This window comes from Boleophthalmus pectinirostris, unplaced genomic scaffold, assembly GCF_026225935.1.
Source record: "Boleophthalmus pectinirostris isolate CB_2022bp ecotype Guang Dong unplaced genomic scaffold, ASM2622593v1 HiC_scaffold_19, whole genome shotgun sequence".
Classification (NCBI taxonomy): Eukaryota; Metazoa; Chordata; class Actinopteri; order Gobiiformes; family Gobiidae; genus Boleophthalmus; species Boleophthalmus pectinirostris.
The window spans coordinates 22932253-22958717 of NW_026571140.1; the positions used below are offsets into that span (position 1 = coordinate 22932253).

The 26465-nt window shown below is 38.4% G+C and overlaps 3 protein-coding genes across 3 annotated transcripts in view; all 3 read left to right on the top strand.

The window, feature by feature from the left end:
* The window catches only part of galnt2 (UDP-N-acetyl-alpha-D-galactosamine:polypeptide N-acetylgalactosaminyltransferase 2), a 30839-nt gene extending 27117 nt beyond the window's left edge, over positions 1-3722 (top strand). The window contains exons 13-16 of the mRNA XM_020938834.2: positions 180-263; positions 384-510; positions 972-1091; positions 1162-3722. Of these exons, the coding sequence (XP_020794493.1) occupies positions 180-263; positions 384-510; positions 972-1091; positions 1162-1317 (487 nt within the window). The 3' untranslated portion in view covers positions 1318-3722. The remainder of the gene's footprint in view (positions 1-179; positions 264-383; positions 511-971; positions 1092-1161) is intronic.
* Positions 3723-4605: 883 nt separating this feature from the next.
* On the top strand, positions 4606-11207 carry smyd2a (SET and MYND domain containing 2a). Its single transcript, XM_020938848.2, has 12 exons — positions 4606-4912; positions 5765-5828; positions 6678-6788; positions 6865-6925; positions 8012-8139; positions 8208-8275; positions 8710-8812; positions 8917-9027; positions 9111-9231; positions 9339-9513; positions 9580-9688; positions 9757-11207. The coding sequence occupies exons 1-12, from the start codon at positions 4746-4748 to the stop codon at positions 9838-9840; spliced, it is 1302 nt and encodes a 433-aa protein (XP_020794507.1). The 5' UTR covers positions 4606-4745; the 3' UTR covers positions 9841-11207.
* Positions 11208-11429: 222 nt separating this feature from the next.
* Positions 11430-24269, top strand: cenpf (centromere protein F). The gene is made up of 38 exons (XM_055154451.1): positions 11430-11493; positions 12154-12325; positions 12406-12531; positions 12605-12675; positions 12744-12877; positions 12973-13064; positions 13139-13415; positions 13508-13710; positions 13806-13931; positions 14010-14138; positions 14203-14325; positions 14408-14543; positions 14624-14741; positions 14818-15097; positions 15176-15382; positions 15473-15681; positions 16023-16152; positions 16237-16515; positions 16594-17181; positions 17277-17450; positions 17528-18483; positions 18561-18772; positions 18846-18909; positions 18988-19057; positions 19141-19213; positions 19308-19549; positions 19623-19731; positions 19806-20011; positions 20211-20429; positions 20515-20658; positions 20732-20921; positions 21108-21205; positions 21281-21322; positions 21405-22490; positions 22558-22687; positions 22756-23397; positions 23468-23586; positions 23665-24269. The coding sequence occupies exons 2-38, from the start codon at positions 12164-12166 to the stop codon at positions 23806-23808; spliced, it is 8310 nt and encodes a 2769-aa protein (XP_055010426.1). The 5' UTR covers positions 11430-11493; positions 12154-12163; the 3' UTR covers positions 23809-24269.
* Positions 24270-26465: the final 2196 nt, after the last annotated feature.

Consider the following 26465-nt stretch of genomic DNA (forward strand, 5'->3'; position numbering starts at 1 on the left):
AATACCATTAGGTTTTAAAACTGTGATTTCTAATTATTACTCTGCAGGATTTCAGAATTGTTAAAAATAATAAATTATTTAAACTAAATGTGATATCTTCTGAACGGTGAAAAGCCCTCAAAATGTCACAGAACAGGAAGCTGAAATCCATGAATTAATAATAAATTTCTGTCTTGTAGCATACAGAGTCGCCTGGAGATGAAAAAGAGATTGGGCTGCAAACCCTTCAAGTGGTATCTTGAGAATGTCTACCCAGAACTACGGTAAGAATTTTCCTAAAATCACAGCCAGTTGACTGCCAAAACATTTAATTATCTTGTATTTGTGTTATTTTTTTCTTAAACACTGAGGTCAATTGATTGTATATTGATTTTGTTTTTCAGGGTCCCAGATCATCAGGACATTGCTTTTGGGGCATTGCAGCAAGGAGGAAACTGTCTGGACACTCTTGGCCATTTCGCTGATGGTGTTGTTGGCGTTTATGAGTGCCACAACGCAGGTGGCAATCAGGTAAACCCATTCTCCAAACTCGCTCATCTGATTACATGTCTGGTGACTCCTTTAGTGAATGTAATGTATCAGTTGTTATTGTATCTCTTAGTTTAATATAGTATCCTGAGGACTTTACAATTTCAATTATATTTAAACAAAAAGTATATGCCTAAATGTAAATACTATTTACTATTCAAACAAAATTTATGACAAAACCAAGAATAAATGAAGGTTAAATTAAATTTTCATAAAAACATTAAATTATGTCAAAAACATTTGATATTTCCAGATTAGATTAAGAACCTTGGTGTTTTTGCGATTATATTAAGTTGCAATATTGATTATTGCATTTGTCAACATTGTTATCTATTGTGCAGCCCTACTCCCCACTCTAAATGTGGAGCTGTGTTTCGTATATTTTAATTTATTTGTACTTTTGCTAAAACACCAAAACACTTTTCCATGTACTTATTGTTCAGGAATGGGCTTTAACCAAGGACAAGTCTGTGAAGCATATGGACCTGTGTCTAACTGTGGTGGACAGAACTGCAGGCTCGTTAATAAAGCTCCAGGGATGTCGAGAGAATGACAGCCGTCAGGTAACACCTCAGATCAATTTAAACATTTTAAATCCCATAAAAATATAATAATTGTTCATTCTTTGTCTAGAAATGGGAGCAGATTGAGTCAAATTCAAAGCTCCGTCATGTAGGCAGTAACCTGTGCTTGGACAGCCGCAGTGCCAGGATGGGAGGACTCACCGTGGAGGTCTGCGGGCCCAGCCTCACCCAACAGTGGAAGTTCACTCTGAATTTACAATCGTAGGGCTGGAGAGAATTATAGATTTTACAGGGAAAACTGGACAGTAATGCCAGCACTAAAGAGGGATAAAGACTCAAACTGTTGACTTTCACCTCCGTGGGGGTTGGACTGAGACAGGGCCCCAATAGGGTCCCAAAGGGCCACCCGGAAGCCCACAGGAGGATTAATTATGGGATCATGGATAAAAAAGTGTTGTGGAAGACAATGATGTGGACAATGGAGATGCTTGCCATCCAAACTACATACCTCAGTGTCTTCATAGGTGGTTGAAAAGGAAATTATGAGTAAATATTTTGTTTTTACTTTTTTTTCCAAGAAATTAGCTTTTTACTTTGTTTTTTTATTTCATGTTAGTACAAAATGTTTTTTTCTAATTTCAAACATATACTTTTTCATCTGTCTGTACAATACTACAGTACTTATTCAGGGCACACGAGAGAGTGCAAAATGGGCTTCAAAGTGGAAATGGGCTTTGTTCTTTGTTCTTTACACAATCATGAACAGTGTCCTTCCGCAGGAGTGTGCTGGCAGCCCTCAGTGTGGGCCCAAAGTCGGTACAGGACACAGTCTCCAAAACCTGAAAACATCTTGATTTAAACTACTTTTGTTTTTCTTTGAGTTATGTCTGTGGCACTGGCTGCTACAGTACCATAATTTCATCATTGTATTTCTGTATAAGTGTAGGCAATCAATAATCGCCATAATATCAGGTCATAATATAACCATAAAGACAAAAAAATCATGATCATGATGTTTTTAAAAGCAAAATCATTATGTACTTTAAGTACAATTTTCTTTTTTTTCATTTGGTCATTTATGTCCCATTAATAACATGACTTTGCCATTCAGTAATTTTGATTTTGTAAAGATGGCTACATACTAGAAGAATGGTGGTGATCTATTTGGCAATGTGAGTGAAAGAAAATTAAGGATTTCTTTTGTTTGATCATGGTGTTATTGATTGTGAATAATGGTAAAAGCGTGTTTCTTGACACAAACCTTAACACTATAATTTGATAAAATGACAGGACATCCTTATTTAATTAAAAGACAAAATATGTTTTGTTTTGTTGTACTAAAGACAAAACTAAACTAAAAATTGGTGGTGTAAGATTCAAACAAGTTGCAAACACTGTCCCCCAAAAATGCTTCTATAAAAACATTTTACATGTGACATGTGACAAATTTGATAAATGTAGCAGCATAGCATTGATACAAAACTGTTGTACCATGATTTAGAATCCTCACCTGCTCTCGCTGTTGCTCGTCTCAGTAACTCAGTGATAATGTAAAGGGGAGGACAGAAGAGTGTTTAGTTGCAAAGTTAAACTTTGCTTTCTTCAGCTTACAGTATAACCTGTCAGCATGCATTTCTTTTCTAAATGCATGTTTCAACCCCATGTGATTCCATCATTCCTGCTTGATGAGCCTTCTGTTTGCAAACAGCATCAAACATGATTTTACTGTCTGCTTCAAATCTTGTTTTTGCACAAGCGGCTGCTGAGTTATACGGACATTCAAATGCACACTTTTTTGGGGCAGACACTTGTGTTCACCACCAACAGCATAGTGCCATTTCATGACTAGGCCTGTTTGACATTACTTTAATTGTGTCTTACTTCAGCTTTGCAGCAAAACAACATCTGTACATTGTTTTACTTCACTAAACTGTTTCTGAACAGGGCTAGGCCCTTTACTGACAAGGACAGCTGGTCATGTTTGTAGCTGTCTGATGGCTCAGGTTGGTGAGTGTTCCTTTCACCCAGGTCTTTTGTAAACAGTGTCCCAAATGGAGAATCTGATTGGAGCCTATCCTGTGACTTGACAGGTGTGCTGTGCTGCAGTCTGTGGCCATAGTGACTCTCATGAGGTGTTATGTTGCCATGGTGACTGGGCTCTAAACCTAAAACTTTAGGGGCAGTGGGAAAGGTACTTAAAACTGAAGACTTATTATTGAATCATGTAATAAACATCAGGACCATGTCATTGCAGCAGTTACTTTAAAGATTACATTAGTAGGTTTTCTTTATTATGCTACTCTGTAATTAAGTCCTATTGGAAAACTGATGTCTTGGCAGTCTTCACTGTGAAAAACTCCATAGTTTGATTTATATTCCTGGGAATATAAATGTGGGTTCAGGACTGTTCTTGTAATGGAAAAAATGGTAAATATGGTAAATATTCTTTTTGTCATTGTTCACTTTGAGATTCCTGATCATAAACATAGCCTATTATTTTCTGAGTAGCCATGGCAATACAGTTTTCAAAACATTTAAAGCCTTTTGTTCTGAAAAAGTCTTATCTTTGTGAAATATGTTTTATTTAAAATGTACAAGAAGAGTGACTGTAATAACTTACTGAGGGCCTCATTTTGATTCACTAATTAAATGTTTACATCTTTTAAAAAATGTGCCAAAGTTTTCTCCCATTTCTTTTGACTGCATCATTGTCAGATCCATCAAGTTTCCTGCAAAACAAATTGTCACTAAACATATAACAGTGAACAGACAGACAGCATCAACAGCAAAAAATACATTTTGTGTAAGGGAGCATCTTTTTTTCTACTTGTTTTTACTTCCTTTTTTGTTTGTTTGTTTGTTTGTTTTCCTGGCTTTAAGTTTACATGTTTTAAGCTGTTTTATGATTAAGATGAAGGGATTTGTCCCAACAAATTAACCATTAATTGCCCAACGCAGATTTCCATTTTCAATTATTGAGGGACTGCTCAACCATCTATAAATGATCAGAAAGTTGTTGAGTAAATGTAATCTTGAGGAAATCATGTAGCCTAGGCAAAATGGTGGGAAGGAAATTAAACTAATGCATTTAAGGGATGAGGCCTTGTTTCTGGTGTCTAACATAAATAGATCTCATGTATATTTTTGTAGATACCTACATGATGTGTGTACATTATGTACATATAAACACTGTGTATTCAGCTGCAGTTTCTAGTTTTGTTGTCACATTGTACAGCGCTTCTAACTGTTTCATGTTTTATAGAAACTGCAGAAATGCAACTTTGAAAAAAAAAAAAAGATTAACTTAAATAAATGCATTTATATGAAAAACTATCTGTCATCTGTTACCCCTCAAAACGTACCCTATTTTGTTCCCTTGTTGCGGCTTTCAATTCTGCATTTTAGTTCTTAGTGAATTAACAGCGGACCTAAGGCATGGATCACCTCATTTCCCAGCACATGAAGCTCTCGTAAGCGGGAAGTTGATTAAGTAAGTTGACTGGCCCCAAATAAACCGTGGTGTTCCTGTCCTATCCAGCAGACGGCGCTATATTATAACTATGCACGCATACAGTGAGGAAGTAGCCTGGCCATAAGCTCATTTCTGTGCCCAGCTAAGGCTCGTGCTCAGGCTCAGAGGATCAGGGGCCGCTCGGGGGTCTGAAGAACAGAGAGAAGGGAATAGCCGCGACGATGGAGGGAATAGATGGGACCGAGAGGTTTGACAGCCCGGGAAAGGGTAGAGGCCTGCGGGCACTGCGACATTTTGCCGTGGGTGAGCTGGTCTTCGCCTGCCCTGCCTACTCCTATGTGTTGACAGTGAATGAAAGGGGAGCACATTGTGAACACTGTTTCACCAGGTAATGCACTGTCTCTGACCAGTTACGCGATATCGAGAAGCTAATTTCCCCAGTATTTCACTCTAAATAACACGTAAAGTCGGACTCTGCTTAGCCATGGTCCTGCCTGATTTGTGTCATGTGGACTAAACGGGTCATTGCAGCCACAGAGCTCACCACACTGCAGCATTTGATCTGCTGCCGTGCTGAAAAAGTTCAACAAACAGCATATGGCACGTAAGATGTAATTTGTTAGTGGACCCATGCAATTAAATATTTTTTTCTGCTTAATTCACCCCATTTGACTTCATTGTTTTTATCTGGTAGCTTCATGCTTACACAACATAGCATCAACATTACAGTGCACAGTTAACTATTAGGTTATTGGGTAATTAGGACATACTGTATGTAACATGTATTGTACAAACTTTCATCTGAACACAATCTGAGCACCATCACTTCATCACTTTAAACCTTGTGGGATTAAATGTTGTCCAGTTGGCCTAAGATGCATAAATAACGATTTTGCTTTGTTACCTCTTTTTGTCTTGTATTATATTCTGTCATTGATGCTTAAATGTGTGTGTCCACGTGGGTGCCCAGTGGGTTTGTAGAGCAGTGAAAGGTTAGGGTCCTAAAAATAGCCATCCATGTGTCCGAGAACAGGGTTGCCAAAATCTCAGGCAAACAAGGAGCCTAAGGACTGTATTCATTCAAGCACTTTATGTCCTAAGACTGTTTTTGTTGCCCCTTTTCTTATTGTTTCCCATCTGAATACAGTTTTAATGGCTGATACTAAATTACATGTAATTCATTCATACTTTCCTGCATTTGCATCTGCTCGATAATATGACATGCAAATTATTATCACAGGAGAGAGGACCTTTCCAAGTGTGGGAAATGCAAACAAGCATTTTACTGCAATGTCGACTGCCAGGTAATTTCATATTCTACAAACCCCATTGACAATTAACTATCAGTAATCACCACAGAATTATACTTTGAATGAGACTTTATACACTTATCAGTAAGAAACATCTTTAAGGGCCCATATTACACTATTTTCTGATCTCTCTTATAATGATTCCTCATCAAAAACATACCACTTGTTTTTGTTTCATTCACATATGTTTAAACAAAAAGTAAAAGTTAGCTGTTAACTTAAAAACTACTTATACTACTACTACTTATACTACTGCTGCTGCTACTACTGCTGCTGCTACTACTGCTGCTGCTGCTACTGCTACTGCTACTGCTACTACTACTACTACTACTACTACTACTACTACTACTACTACTACTACTACTACTACTACTGCTTCATGACATCACAAGGTGGAACAGAGCATTTTGATCTTTGGGGTTGTAAGCAGACTAATACTGCAGGGCTGCTCAAACATGTGTGAGTGAAAGCACAACTCTAGGTATGTTTTTGAGGAGGTAAGAATGTTCTAACATGGCTTAAAGCTCACAGGAGTCAATTTTGTGTAATATATAACCTTTTAAAAGAATGTTTTGTTAAAGTGGTCACCCATTAAACATATTCCACCAATTTTTAAGCATTTAGGAGTGGATGAAAAATTTCAAGGCTGTTGCTATGACAATGTGGTCCATCCACCCTCTCCCTAGTTTTGGGTACATAACAGATCAAACACCCAAAATAGTACTGACAGGTTCTGTGGTGGAAATATTCAAATACCTAAAGTATAATTTATACTATAAATACCATGTTATTATAATTGGTGTCTATTGTTGTTTATATTATTCTGTATTGTCTGTATTACAGAGAGGTGATTGGCCATTGCATAAAATGGAGTGTGTTGCCATGTGTGCCTATGGTGAAAACTGGTGCCCATCAGAAACTGTTCGATTAGTAGCAAGAATAATCCAAAAACAGGTGTGTGATTTAAAATATATATGCATACATACAATAAAAAGATGTTACATTAATGATGATGTTTGTTGATTTACAGAAAGGTACAGCAGAGCCCACACCTTCAGAAAAGGTCCTCCTGTTGAAGGAGTTTGAATCCCGTGAGTAGGTCTACACTGTGTATGTGTTGTTAAAAATGCATGTGGTTTTATTTTTGTTAATGTGGGCTTGTCTGTTGAAACTGCGTATCTAAAAATAGCTTTTGCTGTAGCCTCCAGTCCTGATTCTGTCCCTTACAGTTACTCCAATTCACAGTGGGAGACGAATCCCAATTGCCTGCATGCTGTAATTTCATTTCATATTCATTACTTTAAAACTCTGTGCCCTAGAAGAATTGTTTTAAATACACCCAGTTAAGAAAAAGAAATGACAGGAATGAGTTCTTTCCAGTCCCTCATCAGTTATTTGGTTGGTGTGTTTTATGCTTAAATTAGTCTGAACAAATGTCATCCGTGCATTGTGGCCGGTCTATGGCCACACCTGTTGCAAAATAATGTGTGAGCAGCTGCTGACCACTGCCACCTGTCTGCAACATGAGTGACAATGAGCGACATGGTTGACTGTAAAATCTAGACTCAAGTACCATTTATTAACTTTTATTAGAAATATAATTTTAAGTAAAATCCCAGAAATAATTTATAACAAATTAGTGTTTTTCTCAGATACCCACGATTACGAAACCCATCAAAGTAAAAATATAAGTGGTGTGCTTTCTGTGTGCAGAACCAGTCAAATGCAGCGTACTGTTGGTTATCGAGCCATGGTTGCATGGAATGCACTGCCAGTAATTTTGTTGTTTGAAAATAACAAAAAACTATTTTTAAAAAAAGTTAAAACTGTTCCTTTTTACACAATGATTAGTTGCTGTTGATTTATGTATTACTGTTATTGATATCTGTTTTAATTGTTTATTTTTACATTTTATTTATTACTTTTCCTGTACATTGAGCTTTCATGTCTTTTTATTGTGTGTTTGTCTGTCTCTGTGTGTCTCTGTGTGTGACGTTTATGTGTTGCACAACAATTTCTATGTAATGAATTTGAGGAGACCCCAGGAAGAATAGATACTGATGTTTCAGTAGCTAATGGGGATCTTAATAAACTAAACTAAACAATGACATATGCATTTGATTAGTTTGTATTTGTGTAAACATTTCATAATAAAATGTTTTGTGATGTCTCCTCAGATTTAGACAAAATGGACAGTGAGAAAGATGAGATGAACCAGGCAGACATCGCAGCGTTGCAACATTTTTATTCCAAACACCTTCATGATCTCCCTGGTGAACAGGCTCTCATTGAGCTCTTTGCACAGGTAAACGTTTTACTTTTTGGGTCTCACATTAAACAATATTATTTGTTATTCACATTTGTCAATTTCAGGTTAATTGTAATGGATTTACAATAGAAGATGAGGAACTGTCACATTTGGGATCAGCCGTTTTTCCTGAGTAAGTTCTTTGACATGATGACATATTTTTTCTTATTATAAACTTTATTGATGGCAAATAGTTTAATGTAGCTTGGTCTGGTGTGAAATCACAGAAAAAAAAAAAAAAGTGCAGTATTATTACTATACACATAGAAGGTTTAATACACTTACGACCAATATTTAAGTCATTTTTTGTAAGGTGTAGTTTGTTGTATAAATCCCAGCACCAGCTGAAAGAAAACATTGGGGTAGTTCTGATGTTTGGGCAGTTAATGCATATTTCCTTTTGATATTACATTTGATTGTATTAGCAACCAGATATGCCATGTGACATGCAAAAAAAGTGTTTATTTCTCACATTTTTGTACAATTAAGTAATTCCTGTATTTTGCCCCAATGTTCCACCATCCCATTGTATTAATTTATATCCTATTTGTGTATTCTGTGTTACAGTGTAGCACTTATGAATCACAGCTGCAGTCCTAATGTCATAGTCACGTATAAAGGCACTGTGGCTGAGGTGCGTGCAGTGAAGGAGATCAACCCTGGAGACGAGGTAAAAAATTTACCACATGCCTTTGTGGATTTAAATTGATCGTTTACATAATTAAACACTACTGCAATTCCCTGTATTACATTTACATTTAATTTTCTCTACAGATCTTTAACAGCTACATAGACCTACTCTATCCAACAGAGGACCGTAAAGAGAGGTTATTAGACTCGTACTTCTTCACCTGTGAATGTACAGAGTGCACCACCAAATCAAAGGTATGGTTGAGACACTAACATAACATAAATGTTTTATGTCAATATTCTGCTTAAGGAGCTATTAATGTTCTGATTTTGTGAAGGACAAAGCCAAAATGGCCATCAGAAAGTTGAGCACACGACCAGAGCCACAGGAAATTCTATCCATGGTCCGTTACGCAAAGAATGTCATTGAGGAGTTCAGGAGAGCTAAGCACTACAAGAATATCCTTTTTTGTAATGAGAGATGTTGTGTAATTTAAGTCAGTTTCGTCTGCCCACACTATTAACCCGTTAAACTGTGATCTGTTTTTTCTTTAACTTTTTGGCACCTCCGAGTGAGTTACTGGAGATGTGTGAACTCAGCTTGGAAAAGATGGGAGCCATATTTGCAGACACCAATGTGTATATGCTGCACATGATGTATCAGGCAATGGGAGTGTGTCTCTACATGCAGGATTGGGATGGAGCTATGAGCTACGGAGAGAAGATTGTTCACCCATACAGGTAAAACAATCGTAAAAAAAATGTAATGTGTGAACAAAATCGTGTCTAAAATATTTGTGTCCACAGTGTGCATTATCCTGCCTACTCCCTTAATGTTGCATCTATGTATCTCAAATTGGGACGTCTTTATTTGGGACTGGAAAAGAAATCTCAGGGAGTGAAAGCGTTGAAAAAGGTAAACACGGGTTGCTGTTTTGTTCATGATTAAATTGCATTATATAAATGAATATATTTTCTTTTTAGGCATTGGCCATTATGGAAGTTGCTCATGGTAAAGATCACCATTATGTAGCCGAAGTCAAACGGGAAATTCAGGAGCAGAAGTGATGGAGAGGTGATGGGGCATGAATGAACACCGGCTTTAAACACAAAACAGGAGCAGCTGCATGGCATGCATATGGCTGCTTTAACCCCCACTTACCACATCTACAATTTTGTCTTAATAGTTTTGAGTAATCTATTTTTAAGGATGTTCAAAAGAGCACCTTTGCTTCATTGTGTATTCTATCTCAATCTTTAAATTTTGCTACATGTAAAAATGGCACTCCAAAAATATTTTATGTTACATAAATCTCACTCTTTTCTGTTTGAAATGATAGACGTTTTGAAGTCTCTAGACAACAGACCAATTATGCCCTGTCAAGTAAATGCTCCGATGCAACTAATAATATGTTTTTGTACACAACTCCTAATTTTCCAAACATGTTAGTTTTCTCAATTTTCTGATTTGAATTTCAACTGTGAAAAAAAGTCAGCATCATGTACAAAGTAGCAACCAACCAAGCAAAGCTTGTGTAGAGAAAACCCAGTGACAGCTGTCACTTATGTTTGTCTTACTGTACTGTTTGTTGACTGTGTTATATTTATTACATGTCAGTCTGTTCTTACATTGATAGTCTTGAGTTATTGTTAAATGGACCCCAGTTTTGCCACTGGGAAGAAATCAACTGTTTGTCTTTTTAACTGTATTAATATTGGGTGCTGATATTTAGGCCACTTCATAAAAAAAATAGCTTTGTGAGTACTCATGCTCAAAAAGGCAAAGCACAGTAGCTTTTGTCTGTGTCATGGAAAGTCTTGTTTCGGAAGAACCTTTTCATTTCTAGGACTGGGATTATTATTTTTTTGTTTTGTTTTGTTTTATGGCCAATATAATGGGACAGGAATGGCCCTTTTTTTTCAAATGTATTGCTGTCTGAATGTAATTTTTTATTTGTATTTTATGTACATAAAGACACATTTAAAGGATCCCAAATGATCCCCAAATGATCAAAACAATCCCTTTAAACAATTATTTAATTTAAACAAATTATAATTCTGGTATTAGGGTTCTATGGATGCTTCTGAGACCTTATATCAAGCATTTGGTACTCAATCTTCACAAATAATTACCAATGGTATTTATTACCTGCTAGAATTGCAAGGAAAGAATATATTGTCTCAAATAAAATATGCACTACAGCAATGCCGCGTTTATGATCAGTATTGTGTGTTTTTATTGTAGCATCATACACTGCATGCCTTACAACTTTGAAAAGGGTTATCCAAAACATTGAGCAGACTGAAAATGTTTCTTTTGTAACTGCTTATAAATTCCAGCAAACTTGTTATCAGGCATGAATGATTGTTTAGGTTGGTTGCAATCCTTTAATTTGTTTTCTTGTTGATTAATTCAATAAAACACATAAATCTTATGTTCTTGTGTCCCATGGCCTCTGGTTAACTAGTACTTTAAAATTTTGACGCTTCTAACTTTGTCATTGCGATAGCTGTTTATAGAGGGCACTGTGGAGCCACTTACGTGCATGACGTGCCGATTAGACGGTCTCAACCAATCAAATGCTGCTCAGGACAACGTCACAAAAATTAGCCAATCACGAGGGAGGAAAATGCCTCACTGCCCTTCCCCCCAAATTTGAATTTCACACAGGAACCACGGATTTGTACCATAGATCCAAACAGAGGAGCATCGCGCCCAAAGTGAGTAATAAAGATCTACTCAAATTATCCAAAACTAGTCAATAACGATGTGTTACAAACATCAATCCTATTCTTTCTTCCGTTCTTTCTTTATTCCATTGAGTTTGATTAAAACAATGCTTTCCGAAATGTAACGTTAGCTTAGAGGTACTTAGTAAGATGAAGTTAGCTTTAACTAGCTGTGTTGCTTTTTGTTATGCACATCATCACTGTAGTTATTATTTATTAAACAAATGCGTTTGCGCGTAACAAAATTACTCTTTTCAACGTGAACTAGATAATGGTATTAATATGGTAATTGTAGACTTCATTAATAAACATGCGATAGCTAAAAGCATTATTGGTGGTCCATACTATTCTATCCACTGCTAATCGAGCATCCTGATCAAATTAAAACAACTACGGCCGGCCTAGATATCAGAAACAAGTAATGTAGGTCTAGATAAGGCACTTATGACGCGTTTAGGGCGCAGTCCCATTACTTGTTGCATACAACAGTTAAAGCAGTAAATAATCAAATAAAAACAAATAATGTTGTTTTTAAAAAAAAATTGCAAAACTGAAGACACACTGATATGTGCAGCACGGCAAAAGTAAACCGAAAATATATTTTGTGAGTGCTTCTTTTTTGGTACTGTGTATTGATGTGTGCACTTGCAGGTGCTTAACCATGAGTTGGGCGGTGGAGGAGTGGAAGGATGGCCTTCCAGGGAAAGCCCTGCAAAGGATTCAGGAAATGGAGGTCCAGCTGGACAAGCTGAAGAAGGAGCGCAGCCAGAAACAGTTTCAGATGGAGTCCTTAGAGGCTGCTCTACAAAAACAGAAGCAGAAAGTTAGTGCACTGATAAACATATTAAACCAAAGTTAATTCCTTCATAATGTGGAATTCATTTTAATAATCTGTTTACTTAGGTGGACAGTGAACGTAATGAAATATCTGTGATGAAAAGAGAAAACCAGTCTTTAGTTGAATCATGTGACTCTCTGGAGAAAGCTCGCCAAAAAGCTATCCATGACCTCGGAGTCAAAGAGCAACAGGTACTGCCTACATTTTTATAATCTTGGAAAAATCTTTTACAAAAGCAGATGTTAACATAATTTGTATTTTTAGGTTAACTACCTTGAAGGTCAGCTTAAAGCATGCAAGAAGACCATTGAGCGACTGGAACAGGAACTAAAAAAGTGTGTGCATGCTGTTTGTTTTCAGCTGGTAAACTGACAAAATAATTGATTTAAATACTTTTTTCCAGGTACAAAAATGAACTTGATCGTTCACAGCCTGCAGGTGCTTCTTCAGTGGCCTCTTCATCTGATATTCCAGCTTTCGCTACTCCTCAAAAAGGTTTTGCCACGCCAGCTCCCGTCCAGACATACAGGCACCAAGGTACTACTAAATTCATGTTTTAGTTTTTATCATCAGTTTTTTGTCTCTTTCTCTTTTTGGGAGATTTTTTACCATAATTTTTTTCCCTTTTAAAGATAACCGACTTGAAGACCTTCAGGAAAAATACAACCAGGAAGTAGAAGAAAGAAAGAGACTAGAGAATGAATTGAAAATTTTACAGGTTAAAGTAAGTGCAATTTATCTATTTTTAACTAATTTTAACAAATCAGTTTTAATAGTATTTTTGTTTTGATTTTTAAGTTGTTGAACCAGTCATCTGTCTCTGTGAGCCACAAGGATATTGCTGCTCGCCAGCAAGCAGGATCCTCAATATTTCCGTGGCAGCAACAGGAGCAAAGCCACAACCGCTACACTCAAGATGCAATGGAAACACCCCTGAAAAGGAGAGGTGCTTCTCTATGGGAGCTCCATGATGAGACACCCATTAAACCCAGCCAGCGCCTGAGCTGTGCTGTCTCAATGCAGAGTCCCAGTGGTTCTTTTCAACAGATGGACCAACTCAAGACTCAAAATCAAGGTGAACTATCTATTATGTTTACATTACATTTACAAATTTCATTGCTTGCTATACGACCAACCACAATGTATTTATTGTCGTATATTCTACAGAATTTCGTTCTCGTGTGTCTGAGTTGGAGAGAAACTTGACCAACCAAGAAAAAGAAATAAAGAGCCAAACCTCCAAATTACAGGACCTGCAAATCCAGCTGACTCAAGCTCGCAAAGATCTGAGTGAACGTGACAGAGACTTAGTGAAGAAGAACCATGAACTCACCCAGGCTACAGACAAGCACCAACAGCTTCAGGTCAAGGTATGCTAACCAAGTGTGATATACGAATGATCAGATATTCTTATTAGTCACCAATGTGTTTCAAGGCCACACTGTTTGTATTTGCTACTGTTTAGTGTACATCAGTTGAGCAAAAGCTAAAACAGGTGACAGAGGAAATGAACTGTCAAAGGCACAATGCTGAGAGCTGCAAAAGAGCCCTGGAGCAAAAATTCAAAGATTTGGAAAGAGATAGCCAGAAGGTAAACTATTTACTGTTTAAAAATCTGTGTAAAATTGGATTCAACTAAACTGACTATTGTAAAATTGCTATTGCAAAGGAGCTGTCCCAGTTACAGAATACTCACCAGGCTTTGGAAAGGCAGATGAATCAAACTCAGACGAAGCTCACTCAAGAAATCCAACAATCTAAGAAGGATTATAATATACTCCAGTCTGACATGGAAAAGGTAAAAAGGCAAAATTTTGACATTGAGAGTGTGTCTGTTTCTTGAATGTGAACTCTTGTTACAGTTGAATTTTCAAAAAAGTCAGTTGGAGAAGGACGTTGAGGAGCATAAACAGAAATTACTGAGGTCTGAGCAGAGTATTCAGGTCTGTCAGACGAAAGAAAAAGATCTCCACAAGAAAGTCGAGGTGTGTATTTTATTTTACAAAATGTTCAGATATAACAGACTTAAGTATTCAGCTGTATCACTTTGTTTTATGTTCTTCGTAGGAGCTTCAAAGAGAGAAGAACCATGTATCTGTGCAGTTGGACCAGAGTACTAAACGTCTGAGTCAAATGGAGGATGAGAAAAAGAGCTCAGACCAAAGCTTAAAGCACTCCCAGGGTCTACTCGATGACCTCAGAGGTAAAGTGGTAACAAACAACCGTACAGCTAAATATTTTTACTCGTGCCAATTTCTAATATTTGATCTTTTCACATCCCAGCTAAATCTGAGGGGCAAACCGATGAACTTAAAAGGCTTCAGTCTAAATTAGATCAACAAACTCGGGATCTAGATAATATGAAAAGGACACTCTCTGAAGCAGAGACTACCAACTACAAGTAAAATGCTCTTCTAAATAATAACTTATGAAAAGTAAAATTATATGATTTCAGTTGTAATTGTTTTTCTTTGTAGGTCTCAGGGTGATCTCTTGAAGCAGAAACAAGAGTGTGAGCAGCTCACCAACAAATTAAATGTATTGGAAAAGGAGTGCCAAGAGCTGAAATCCAGTCTTGCTTCTTGTCAAAGTGAGTGTGCTGAACTTAAACTAGCACACGGAGCTCTTCTGGAGTGGAAGACTGAAAAGGAAAGTCTTATCAGTGACACCGAGGCTGTCCAAAATGCACTTAAGGAACAACTGAGCAGCTCTGAGAACAGTGTCAACATGTTGATTGAAGCGAATGAGGAATTAAAAGTATGACACCTTTTTATTGTACTTTTATGTTCTGTGTCCCTGCAAATGTTCATAAAGGCACATCTGTGTTTTTTATAGAAACAGCTGTCTGCAGCAGAGGATAAGCACAGCAGTTTGTTAGTTCATATAGACTCATTAAAAGGGGAACTCCTAAACAAATGCACTGAACTAGAGGAGAAAGAACACCAATACAAAGAGCTCCAGTCCAAACTCTCAGAAACTGAACTGAAACACTCAAAAGACCTGCAAAATGTCGGTGTGCAGGTGATGCAGCTTGAGACTCAAGTACGTTTTTGTTTCCTCAAAGTAGATGATGCAACGTAGCATAATGCTCAGTGAAAAACAATTTAATTTTGTGTAACTCTTTCTAATTAGGTCAAAGATCTTCAGATGCGTTTGCAGAAGGAGGTGGCCCATGCAGAGCAGGCAGAGACGAGGATCACCCAGCTCCAGGAAGAGCAGCAGGCAGCATATGACCTGATCAGCTCCAAGGACCAGCTGGTGGAGCTCGGCCGCGTGGAGATGAACCAACTGAGAGAGAGTCTTATAATGGCTACAGCTCAGCAGGAGGAACAGGCCACTAGGTAGAGCTGTTATTCTGTTACTGTGGAGTAACTGAAGCTGTCTTACATCAGAGAGTCAGGGGGACATTGGAGAGTGTTTTTCCCCATTAGTACAGGACCAAGAGACATAAACCCTTTAATACATTGTGGTAGTATTGTCCATTCCAGTCTGGCTATGCTCCAGTTGTAAGGATTATTATGGCAAGGACTGGAAGGGATGTATTCGTATAGTCGTATAGTAGGTATAGTAGTACAATTTCCCTGTGAAAAGTTACTGGATATTCTTTACTAATTGATCTACACTGTATGACCTGGGTTTAGTGATACACAAAAATATTTTTTCTTCATCTGATCTTTGGCAGAATGGCTGAAGAAAAAGCATCACTTTTGAAGCACTGTGAGGAAAGTGTGTTGTCAAAGGAAGCAGAAAGTGAAGAGCTGAAACTACGTCTGCAGGAAGCCCAACAAGACCTACACCTGGCTCAAAATAAAGTATGTCCTTAAAGATGTCACTCTGGCATCTTTTATATTTACACAAGCATCTATAAAATTAAATGAATAATTATTGTGTTGTAGATCACTTCTTTGGATCAGTTCATGAAGGTTCAGGAGCAGTTAGGAGAGGATCTGCAGAAGCAAATCAAAACATTGACTGAAGCGGCTGAACAACATAAAAACATGCTAAAGGAGAAAACGGATGAAGTTGAGCAAATAAAACAAGAGTTGAAGGATTTGAAATGTCAGACCGAAGAGAAGGATAAGCACCACAAACAGATTGCAGATCAGATGATGTCTTTAGAGAAACAAAAAATTGAACTGGAAAACTCAATTCAAGAGATTAAGCAAGAAAAGGAGGTAAGTTTATTAACAATGAACCAGTATCTTTTTTTATACTGTATGCAGTATGGTAAAGTATCTCGTCTTTTATCAAAGATCTTCAGTAATGCAACAACTGAGAAGATAAATAGCCTCCATCAAGAGATTTCGTCACTACAAGAAAAAGTTGCTGAAGGAAGACATGCTGCAGATAGGCTTCCTGTTTTAGAGGATGACCTGAATAGGGTCAACCAGGCTCACACCAAATTAAAACAGTGTCTAGAAGTCCTTGAGAGAGATCACTCATCTGTTATTGAAATCAAATCTAACCTGGAGAGTACCCTTTTGGAGAAAAATGCTCTAGTCACTTCTTTGGAGCTCAATATCAAAGATATGGCGGAGAAGATAAAAACACAATCTGAGAATCATGCTTTAGAGATTGAACATTTCCATAATGAAGAAAGAGGACTTAAAGATCAGCTTGAAGAACTTAAACAAAAAGAAGTGACGACTAAAATGGAGTTAAGGTCTCGTCGAGAAGAAATCAAGACCATGAAAGCAACTATATCTGCTGCTTCCAGTGGCCTACAAGAGAGGGACAACACGATAACAGCCCTGAATGAGAAACTGAAGAAGGTAGAAGCAGAACAAAGTAAATCTGCTGAACTTCTGAAGGAGAAAATGGATTCCATGAACAAAATAAAGGTTTGTGTTTTGCTGGTTTCATGAGGATAGTTTATGATATTGATTAATCACAATATAAAATATGAGGGGGTGATAAAACTATTACATCATTCCAGGTCCAACTGGAGATGCTTCAAATGGACTTGGAGGATAATGAGATTGTGATGAACACATTTTACAATCAGACTGAGGAACTGAGAGGAACCATAGAGTCACTGGAGACTCAGCTCGCTTACAGCAACTCTCAGGTGTCTGAGATGGAGGCTAGAGTGGAGGATACCAAAGCACAGGTCTGAAAAAAAAATGTATCTGAATTTTACAAAAAAAAGCACTGGTATTTTGTTAAATAAAATGCTTCTGTTTTCAGGTGTCAGTCTTGGAGAGCCGGTTAGAAGAAGTTCAGGCTCACAACAGTTCACTGGAGGCTCAGTATGTCACAGCCAGAGAGGAACTGATGGATCGTAGCTGTGAGATAACCAGACTGGAGGAAGAAGCTGCCCAGTGTAAACAGCTGGAGGAGGAGGTGGATGAACTGCAGAAAGAACTTCACCAGATCAGAGCTGAAAAGGAAACGTTGGAGACTAAACTGAGCCAAACAATTGAACATCAAGACATTTTAGTCATTGAGAAAAATAACCTTGAGAATGACCTAACTCAAGTTAATGTAGAAAATAAAGATCTAAAAGAATCCATAAACCAATTAACAGAAGAGAGCAGACAACTGCAGGACAAAGAAGAACTGTTAGGCCAACTTGAGATTAAAATAAGTGAACTGACTTATGAAAAAAATGGTTTGAAAACAGAGTTTGATGAGGTCCTCTATGAAAATTCTAAGCTGAATGGAGAAAAAGAGGTTTTATCTTATAAAATAACTTCTCTTGGAGACGAATGCCAGAATATGAAGATGTCACTCATATCATCACAGCAAGAGGTAGAAAAGCTCAAAGAGCAACTAGAAAGAAGCTGTGATATAACGCGTCTTGAGGAAGAAGCAGACCGTCGAAAACACTTGGAGGAGTCTGTGAGTGGACTGCAGAAGGAGCTTGACCAGAACAGAATAGAAAATGAGAAGTTACTGACTCATCTGAGACAGATGACAGAGCACCTTAACCTTCTGACTGACGAGAACAGAGACCTGCAGAATAAGGTGGAACAGTTAAGCAAAGTCCAGGCTGAAGTAAATAACATGAGTTTGGAGATGGGGATGTGTAAAGATGTTCAAGAAAAAGATTTGCTTATCAATAATCTACAGCAAGAAGTGGAACAACTCCAAGAGGAATTGGACAGAAGGGCCAAAAAGAATGAAGAGGATCTCAAAGAAAAGTATTATGATTTGCTGAATTGTCTCCATGTGCTTGTTCATTACCTTTGGCTGAAGATTGTTTTGTTTGCTTTCACAGAGATAAAGATTTTGAGGTGGAACAGGCCAGGTTACACCAGAAGCTCACCGATTTACACACAGAGTTAGCAGACTGTAAAGAGAAGTACAGCATGCTGAAAGAACAAGTCAACCAACAACATGATTTTATAGTGCAGCTCTCTGAACCAAAGAGCAATACAACTCCAGCTGAAGTGTGCAGCCCCACACAGTGTTTGGAAATAGCTGTTGATGGTGTGTATTTTTGTTTCTGTTAATTTCTACTGTTTTGAGGTCTAGTGTTCATTACCTCCATTTCTTTATACAGGGGAAGAGACAAGTTTGGAGGCCATGGGCAAATGTTTAGAAGCTGTCCCCAAAACGCATCTCAGGTAAGAAACTTTAAGCAGGGACAGGTTTTGGGTTTATGCACTGACTTGAAATTAAAATGTATTATTTAATTTCGACAGGGATTTTACACCACAAGAGTGTATGCAAAATGTTTGTGCCAATTATGAAGAAATGGTCATTCGAGAACAGGTATGTTAATAAACATGACAAACAAACATGTATATTCTGTAAATACTTTGTAAAAGATCCTTTGTAACTTTCCATTCCTTTAGCCTCCAAAAGATGATGATGCTCTACCTAAAATCACAGATGACTCTCATCTCACAAAAGACATGAAATCCATTGGTAATAAATACAGCTTCAGCTTTTCTGGCACTTATGTTTTTACTATGGAAGATTTCATACTTATTTTTTTAAACTCATTTCAATCTTTGAACAGCAACATCTAGTACAATTCAGTTCAGTGGAGAAGTGGGGGCACAAGATGACACACTGGAGACCCTCCACTGTGAGATTGATTTATTGAATGCTGACCTTGAGCTGAGAAAAGAGATGAGTGCTGAAATGGAGACCTATGTTAAAAAACTGGAACAGAAAACGTCTGCCTTTGAGACAAAAGCACAGGAGGCCATAAATCAACTAAACATCGCCTTGAAAGAAAACAGAGGCCTTGTCAACCAGGTGAATATTACAGCTAGCTACAGATTTAAATGTAAAAACGTATGTTACTTAAACATTCTTTGGTGTTTTATAGGTGGGAAAGCTGACGGAGGATAATGAATCTTTGACACTGCAGCTTCAAACTGCTAAATGCCAGCTGACTGATATCGTAGAGATGCTTGAAGGACATGAGATGGCCAAAGGTCAGTTTTTTAAAATTTACTTAGAAATTAGTGATGTGTAGTACAGACTCTCCAGAAATGTTGTTTTGTTGTAGGTGGGTGGGATGAGAAGTTCCTTCAGCAGGAGAGTGAATTAAAAAGGGTACGCTCAGAAAAGGCAAACCTGGAGCAGCACATTCTTGGGATGGAGGGAGAGCTGGAGACACTGCAGGAGGAGGGCACCAAACTGAAGCAAGACCTCGAAATCCAAAGACGAGCCTGTTCTGTGATGGAGAACAACATGGAGAGACTCATGACAGAGGTAAATGCTGATGTACTGAAGCCAGGCTCCAGGGCCTTATTGAAGTTGGGTATTTATTCTGGGTTTCGCCACTAGCTTGTTTCTATGGTTTGTTCCCCACCTATATATTACACAGTGCATCATTTGGTGGACCATTTACTGGAAGTTGATGATATGTTAATAGTAATAATAATTACACAACAAACAACTATTTTTGCAGACGACCCAGCTGAGGTCAGAACTGGTCTCCTGCACAGAAGAGCGAGATGATTTGAGCCACTCGCTGTCTCAGTGTAAAAAGCAGGTGCACAGCCTGGAAAAGACCAACTCTGACACCAGAGAACTAATTTTAATCCTGGAGGATGACATCAGAGCAAGGAAAAAGGAGTATGATGCACTGCAAAGTAACACAGAGAAAATAAAAACTGACAGAGAAGAGGTAATAAAATGGGTTAAGTAGCAGTTTTACTTGTCCTTACATGCCCTTCTCTACAAATCTAAACTGATTATTTTTCTTCCATTAGTTGTTGAAACGGGTCAAAACTTTAGAGCAGACTCTAGATCAGCAGAGTGGAGAGAAAGAGGATCTGATTGGCCAATTGGAGAAAATACATGAGGACCACACTTCTGATGTCAACAACACAGAGTTGTTAACCACCAAAATACAGGTGAGCTACCTGATATAACCTTAAAAAACTGAAATATTCATGAACTGATTTAAACATATTTCATTCTAAACAGTGTCTCGAGGGCGAAGTGACTCGTCTGACACATTCCCTGGAGTCTTCTCTTTTGGAAAAAGGAGAGATCGCTTCTCGTCTGAACGCAACTCAAGACGAAGTGCAGCAGATGAGGACTGGTATTGAAAAGCTCCAGGTCCGCATTGAGGCAGATGAGCACAAGAAAAAGAAGATAGGGGAACTGCTTAAAGGTGATTTTCTTTTGATTCCTTTAAATCAAGTTCAATCAAGACTTTAATCTGAGCTTTAAAGTACAATCTCACCATAAAGAAATGATTTAAAGCTACAACAGGTGAGCTGACACTCGCCTCAACCGGACATTGCTCTTTTTTTTTTTTCCGTAAGTTTATAGCCGTGTAACTTTAGTCTGTTCTTAGCTGCACAAAGGAAAGCTGATGCACTTCAAGATCGCATTGACGCCCTTGAGCGAGAGAAGGAGGATGTGGAGCAGAGTCTTGAAGATGCAGTGGTTCAGGTAAAAGCAAAGTTGGTTAATAAGCATCACTGGTGTCTTCTTATCGAGTTCACATTTCCAAACTCTTTTATGTAGGCAGAAAGTGTCAAAGCTGAACTGGAAGAGGAAATAAGAAAGGTACAGTACTTATTTTATTATATTATGACATAATTGTAATCTTTTATTATAGCTATAACAAAGAATACATCTTTATCTTTAGGTTGAGGAAGAGAAAAAGGAGCTGAATGAAAAACTCAAAGAGCTCTCTACTGAACTGGACCACCTCAAATTTGAAAAGGAAAGCATGGAACAAGAACTAACACTGAAAAGACAAGAAATCAAAGGACTGAAGGTGGCTAAAGAAGAACTGGAGCGAGGTTTGGAGCGAGTTCAAAATGACAAACAACAAGAAGTGCTGCTGTTGGAGAGGGGAATGAAGGAAGCCACAGACAGACAGACTCGAGAAGTAGGGGATCTCCAAACACAGCTTGAAGACTTGCAGAAGAAGACACTTTCCCTTGAACAAAAATGTGCAGAATTGGAGGGAGAGAAGATGCAAATGCAGTTTGTTCTACTGGAACATGAAAATGAGAAGAAACTGTTAAGCAGTTCTTTAAATGAGTGGCAAAAAGAAGGAGAAAGACTTAAAACTGAGGAGGAGCAGTGGGACTTGGAGAAGCAGAACCTGATCAGTCGCATTAAGGTTTTGGAAAAAGAAACGGAGGAACTTAAAACTCTCATTGCAGCTAAAGAGAAGGAATGGGAAGCTTTGGAAGTGATGCGCCACCAAGAAGAAGACCACAGGCAAACATTAAAACAGTCTGTAACAGCTCTCACAAATGAAAAAGAAAAAATTGAAGAACAAAACAGACAGGTACAAGAGGAAAATGTTCAACTAGAATCAGTCCTTATTTCAGTCAAACAGGAGAGGGATGAGTTGCAGTCCACTCTGGCATTGGCAAAAGAAGAAAATGAAAACCTTCATTCAAACTTGGTGTTGGTGGAAAAGAACAAAAATGATATGGAGCAATCATTATCTTTGTGCGAGCAAGATAAAGTGAAAATCAATCAGGAAAAGCAGGAACTAGAGGTGGAGATGCAGAAATGCCAGTCTTTGTATGGTTTGTTAAAAGAAGAAAAAGATGCACTGAATATTGCCATTTCTTCACTTGAGGAAGAGAAGAAGAAAGTTGAGGAGGCAAAAGAAAAACTAGAGTGTGAGAAGGAGCTTCTCCAATCTGCTGTGTCCTCAATGGAAAAGGAGCTGGAAACAAACAAATTATCCATCTCAGAACTAAATGACCAGGTAAAGTCTTTTATGTTTAATCATTAGTATGAAACATGGAACAAAACATTAAACAATTGTCTTCCAGGTGTCTGAGTTGACTTCCCGTGCTGCTCGACTCTCTAAAGAAAAAGACTCTGCTCTGAGCAAGATCAGTCTACTGATGAAAACCTGCAAACAACTGGAGGAGGAAAAACAAGTCATGTTGAATCATGCAGGTGCGTGTTTCTGTGAATTATTTTTGGGTAGTTTGGCTCTGACACATTAACACATGTTAAATTTTTAGAATGTGTAAATGGCAGTGAAGAGGTGAGCCAACTCAAGATGGCAGCAGAGGAGAGCGAGAAACACGTGCACAGTCTGAAAGCTTCCCTTGAAATGAAGACCAGTGAGGATCAACAAAGCAACAGAAAACTGCAACAGGTAAACGGTGCTCTAGAACTCCTAAAGAAGGAACTGGATACAAAGAACAAAGAGTTAGAAGAAGCCAAGACTGACCTGAATGAACTGAACAAACTTGTGGAGGAGAAAAGTCAAGAGGCTGACGAGAGCATGGACAAGTACTGCACGCTGATGATTCAAGTGCACAAATTAGAAGAGACAAACAACGCCTTGACTGCACGCCTGGAGCAGATCACCAACAAACAAACCCTTAATGTTAACGAGGGCCCCCGCCGCTCCAACCGGAAGTCCACCTCCAAACTTCACACCATTGAAAACTCTGAGAACATCCCATCCACACCTCTGCGCTCTCCTCTGGGAGCAACAAAGAGGGGCCACTGTGATGTCACTGACAGAGATCCTGTTCAAGAAGCTTTGCACAACCTGACAAAGAAAATCAAAGCTACAGCTGCCACCACTCCCAGACCCAAGGCTGAACAGGACGAGGACTTCAGACCTGAAGGACTCCCAGAGCTGGTGCAGAAAGGTACGCAGCAAATATTTACCATAAAATATGACTAGTGTTTTAACATATTTTTAAAAATATCTTTTTATAGGGTTTGCAGATATTCCTTTAGGCGAGGCCAGCCCATTTATTGTCAGAAGAACCACAGTGCGGCGCTGTAGCCCTCGGCTCATGTCAAAACAGAGCTCTACATCTTCAGAGACGGACAAGGTAAGCTCTTCAGACCAGAACTGATCAGTCCACAACGTTGTACAAATTTCAGTTTGACTAATCCGGTTTCATCCACAGGTGCTGGAGCCTCTTCACCCGCGGAGCCCCTCTGCTGATGTAGCCTCAACCAGGAAACGTCTCTCGCAAAGTGCAAAGGATCCAAATACAATTCAGAAGACTGAGCAGACACACGCACAGGGAGAAAACTGTCACGTTCAGTAGATTTCACACACGTGCACACACACACACACATTCAGTTCTCACCAGTCACAACTGGGGTTCGTATTTACACTAGGGTTTGCACTTTTTTAATGTAAGATGTCTAACATGTGCACTGTTCAGTCAGATTGGTGCCGCCTAACTTCTCCAAAACACAACTATACATTCAGGAACTAATTTTGATCCGTTTTAGTCCTTTTACATTTTTCTTTATGTGCTTGTTAGATATTTGTATTTTGCTTATTGTTTTTGATTTGATTCCTTTTGGACTTTGTGCATAGTGTGCTGTAGCTGTATGCTTCATGTATGTATCATTTATTATTTCATTATTTGCTTGTGGCAGCTGTAAGTGTAGCCTGTACTAACTAATGCATTTTATTTTATAACTGTTTTTAAACTCCCAGTCAGTTTCATAAATGTAAATAGCTGATGAAAAGTTTACTAAAGATTTTATCTTGCTCAAACTGTGTTTGACTTTTAATTAATGGCATGAGTATAATTTCACTACTTAGATCAAGTGCTAGAGTAAAGTTTTCAAGACCAACCCAATATCTGTTGAACCTGCCCACTTTTATGTTATGGTGATTCTTTCTTAGATGCACCTAGTCTATATTCAATTATTGCCATTACCTGTTTTAATATTATGTTTGTCTAAAAATTCTGCACTTCAAAAAAAAAACAAAAAACCTCAGAAATCAATCATTGGGAACCAACCACTGAGAAAAATGAAACGAATAAAAGAAGCAAAAGGTGTCGGCCAAGTCCTGGAATGACCTACATTGGTGGTTCCTGGCCCACAGTTGGATCATCCCTCTATGCTCTATACATGTAAACAGGTTAAACCGGTTTTAGAAATATGTCACAAATAAACAAATGTATTGGTGATGTTTGCTCAGATATGTGAAATGGAAAATGACATGTCATCTTTATATATTTTAATAAGCAGATGCAGTGACCAGTGTAAATGCTGCTCTAGAGTTTTGTCAGTTTGTCCACATTATTCTCTTGTATCCTGAAGCCTGTTGAGTGTCCTTGTTCTGAGAAATGTAGACAGGCATACCCTGTTAAATGGTTTGTACACTCAGCAGGCCCATCTTTGGATCAATAAAGATTGATTTTCTTTTTTGTTATGTAAGCATCTGGAGGATTGACAGCCAGTGCTGGATCACTGTACTGACCTTTTGACCTTAGGAACAAAAAGCAAGACATGTCAGAAAACACATAATCAATGCAAATGTGTGTCTGTGTGTCAGATGGTGATCAGGAGAGCAGTGCATCCTGGGATATGGGAACAGAGGAGGTGACAAACCTCTGGCTGGAGCTGGGGCGGAAGCTGTGGTGCCAGAACCAACTTACTGAGCTCTGTGAACACTGGCACCAGACGAGAGCGGGTGGTCTGAGGCGCACACAGGCGGACAGACCAATCCCCTGTATGCATGATTTGAGCCATTCTTCACTCACTGTGTAAGCTCTGTGGCCCAAGCTGCAGGAAGTCTACTGGAGTGGGCAGAGGAGAGAAAAAGACTGAATTTCATTGAGATAAATGGGTTCTAAAGTGTTTTTTTTTTTTTTTTTTTTCAGATATAGCAGGCATACATTTACCACACTGTATGTCTAAACACAGCAGTTATTTTACTTTATCTGAACGTCACCTTAAATAACAGGCCCACATCATGTAAAAGTTCATGGAAACTCCACTTATTAAGTAAAATGTGTCACAGTATAACTTTTAGCATGTATGGCTAGATATGGGCATCCTTTTTATACTGACCTCTTTGCCTTGTTCACAAAGCTACATTGACTGTAACTAAACTCCTGAAGCACAGTAAACCGTAGCAGTGTTGACTCTGGGCTGTACTTCCTGTTGTCATAACTTTAGATTACGCATCATAAGACCTGCTGGTGCTGGCACATACTGCCCCATAACGGAGGATGAGACATCCAGGCTGTGAACTGTATGGGTGACAGAGAAGACCCCTAAACCTGTTCCCATATTAGAGATAACAGGACAGACCCGGGTGCAGACCAAACTGGCTGAGGGTGCATTCGAGTTTGAACTGGTGCAAACATTATACATTTTCATTAAGTGACATTATGGTTTTAGGAGCCTGAAATTAGGGTGCAAACATTTTAAACTGAAGTTGCAATACACCCTTTTGCACCCCTGTATACCCAGGCCTGTAACAGGAGTTTAACAGAAAGGGACATTAAAATCTTCCACAGAGGAGGGACACCATTGTCCATCATCATTGTCCCATAGGGACCACCATTTTTGTTAAGCATTGACTTTGACGCTTTTAGAACTGTCCATGGTATTTTAGGTGAGCTGTCAAACTGACCCGTAGCTCCAGTCCATACCCTCAGCTGGCGCCTAAGATGATTTTGATAAATATTATTGAAACAATGGCACCAAACAAGTACAAATAAACAGCAAAATACTGAAAGCAGAGGATTTTCAAGGAGAGGACTGTCCCCCTTCCAGTTCTACAGCACTTCTGTTTGCTGTAAATTATGCGAAATAACTTGATTGGGTTTGTACTATTTTATAACACCTTCATTTTAAGACCCTTTTAGTAACTTATTAGTGTTAGAGGGTTTTGCTTGTGGTTTTATGTTTGGTGGAGAATCAGTTCCAGAGAATTGTTGATGTGATTCAATTT

Coding starts and splice junctions, on each gene's coding strand:
- smyd2a (XM_020938848.2), top strand. CDS start 4,746: ATGGAGGGAATAGATGGGACCGAGAGGTTTGACAGCCCGGGAAAGGGT. Junction 6,926..8,011: donor GTTGAAGGAGTTTGAATCCC/GTGAGTAGGTCT, acceptor ATGTCTCCTCAG/ATTTAGACAAAATGGACAGT. Junction 9,028..9,110: donor AGTGCACCACCAAATCAAAG/GTATGGTTGAGA, acceptor GATTTTGTGAAG/GACAAAGCCAAAATGGCCAT.
- cenpf (XM_055154451.1), top strand. CDS start 12,164: ATGAGTTGGGCGGTGGAGGAGTGGAAGGATGGCCTTCCAGGGAAAGCC. Junction 15,098..15,175: donor AAGCGAATGAGGAATTAAAA/GTATGACACCTT, acceptor TGTTTTTTATAG/AAACAGCTGTCTGCAGCAGA. Junction 15,682..16,022: donor CAGGAGGAACAGGCCACTAG/GTAGAGCTGTTA, acceptor GATCTTTGGCAG/AATGGCTGAAGAAAAAGCAT.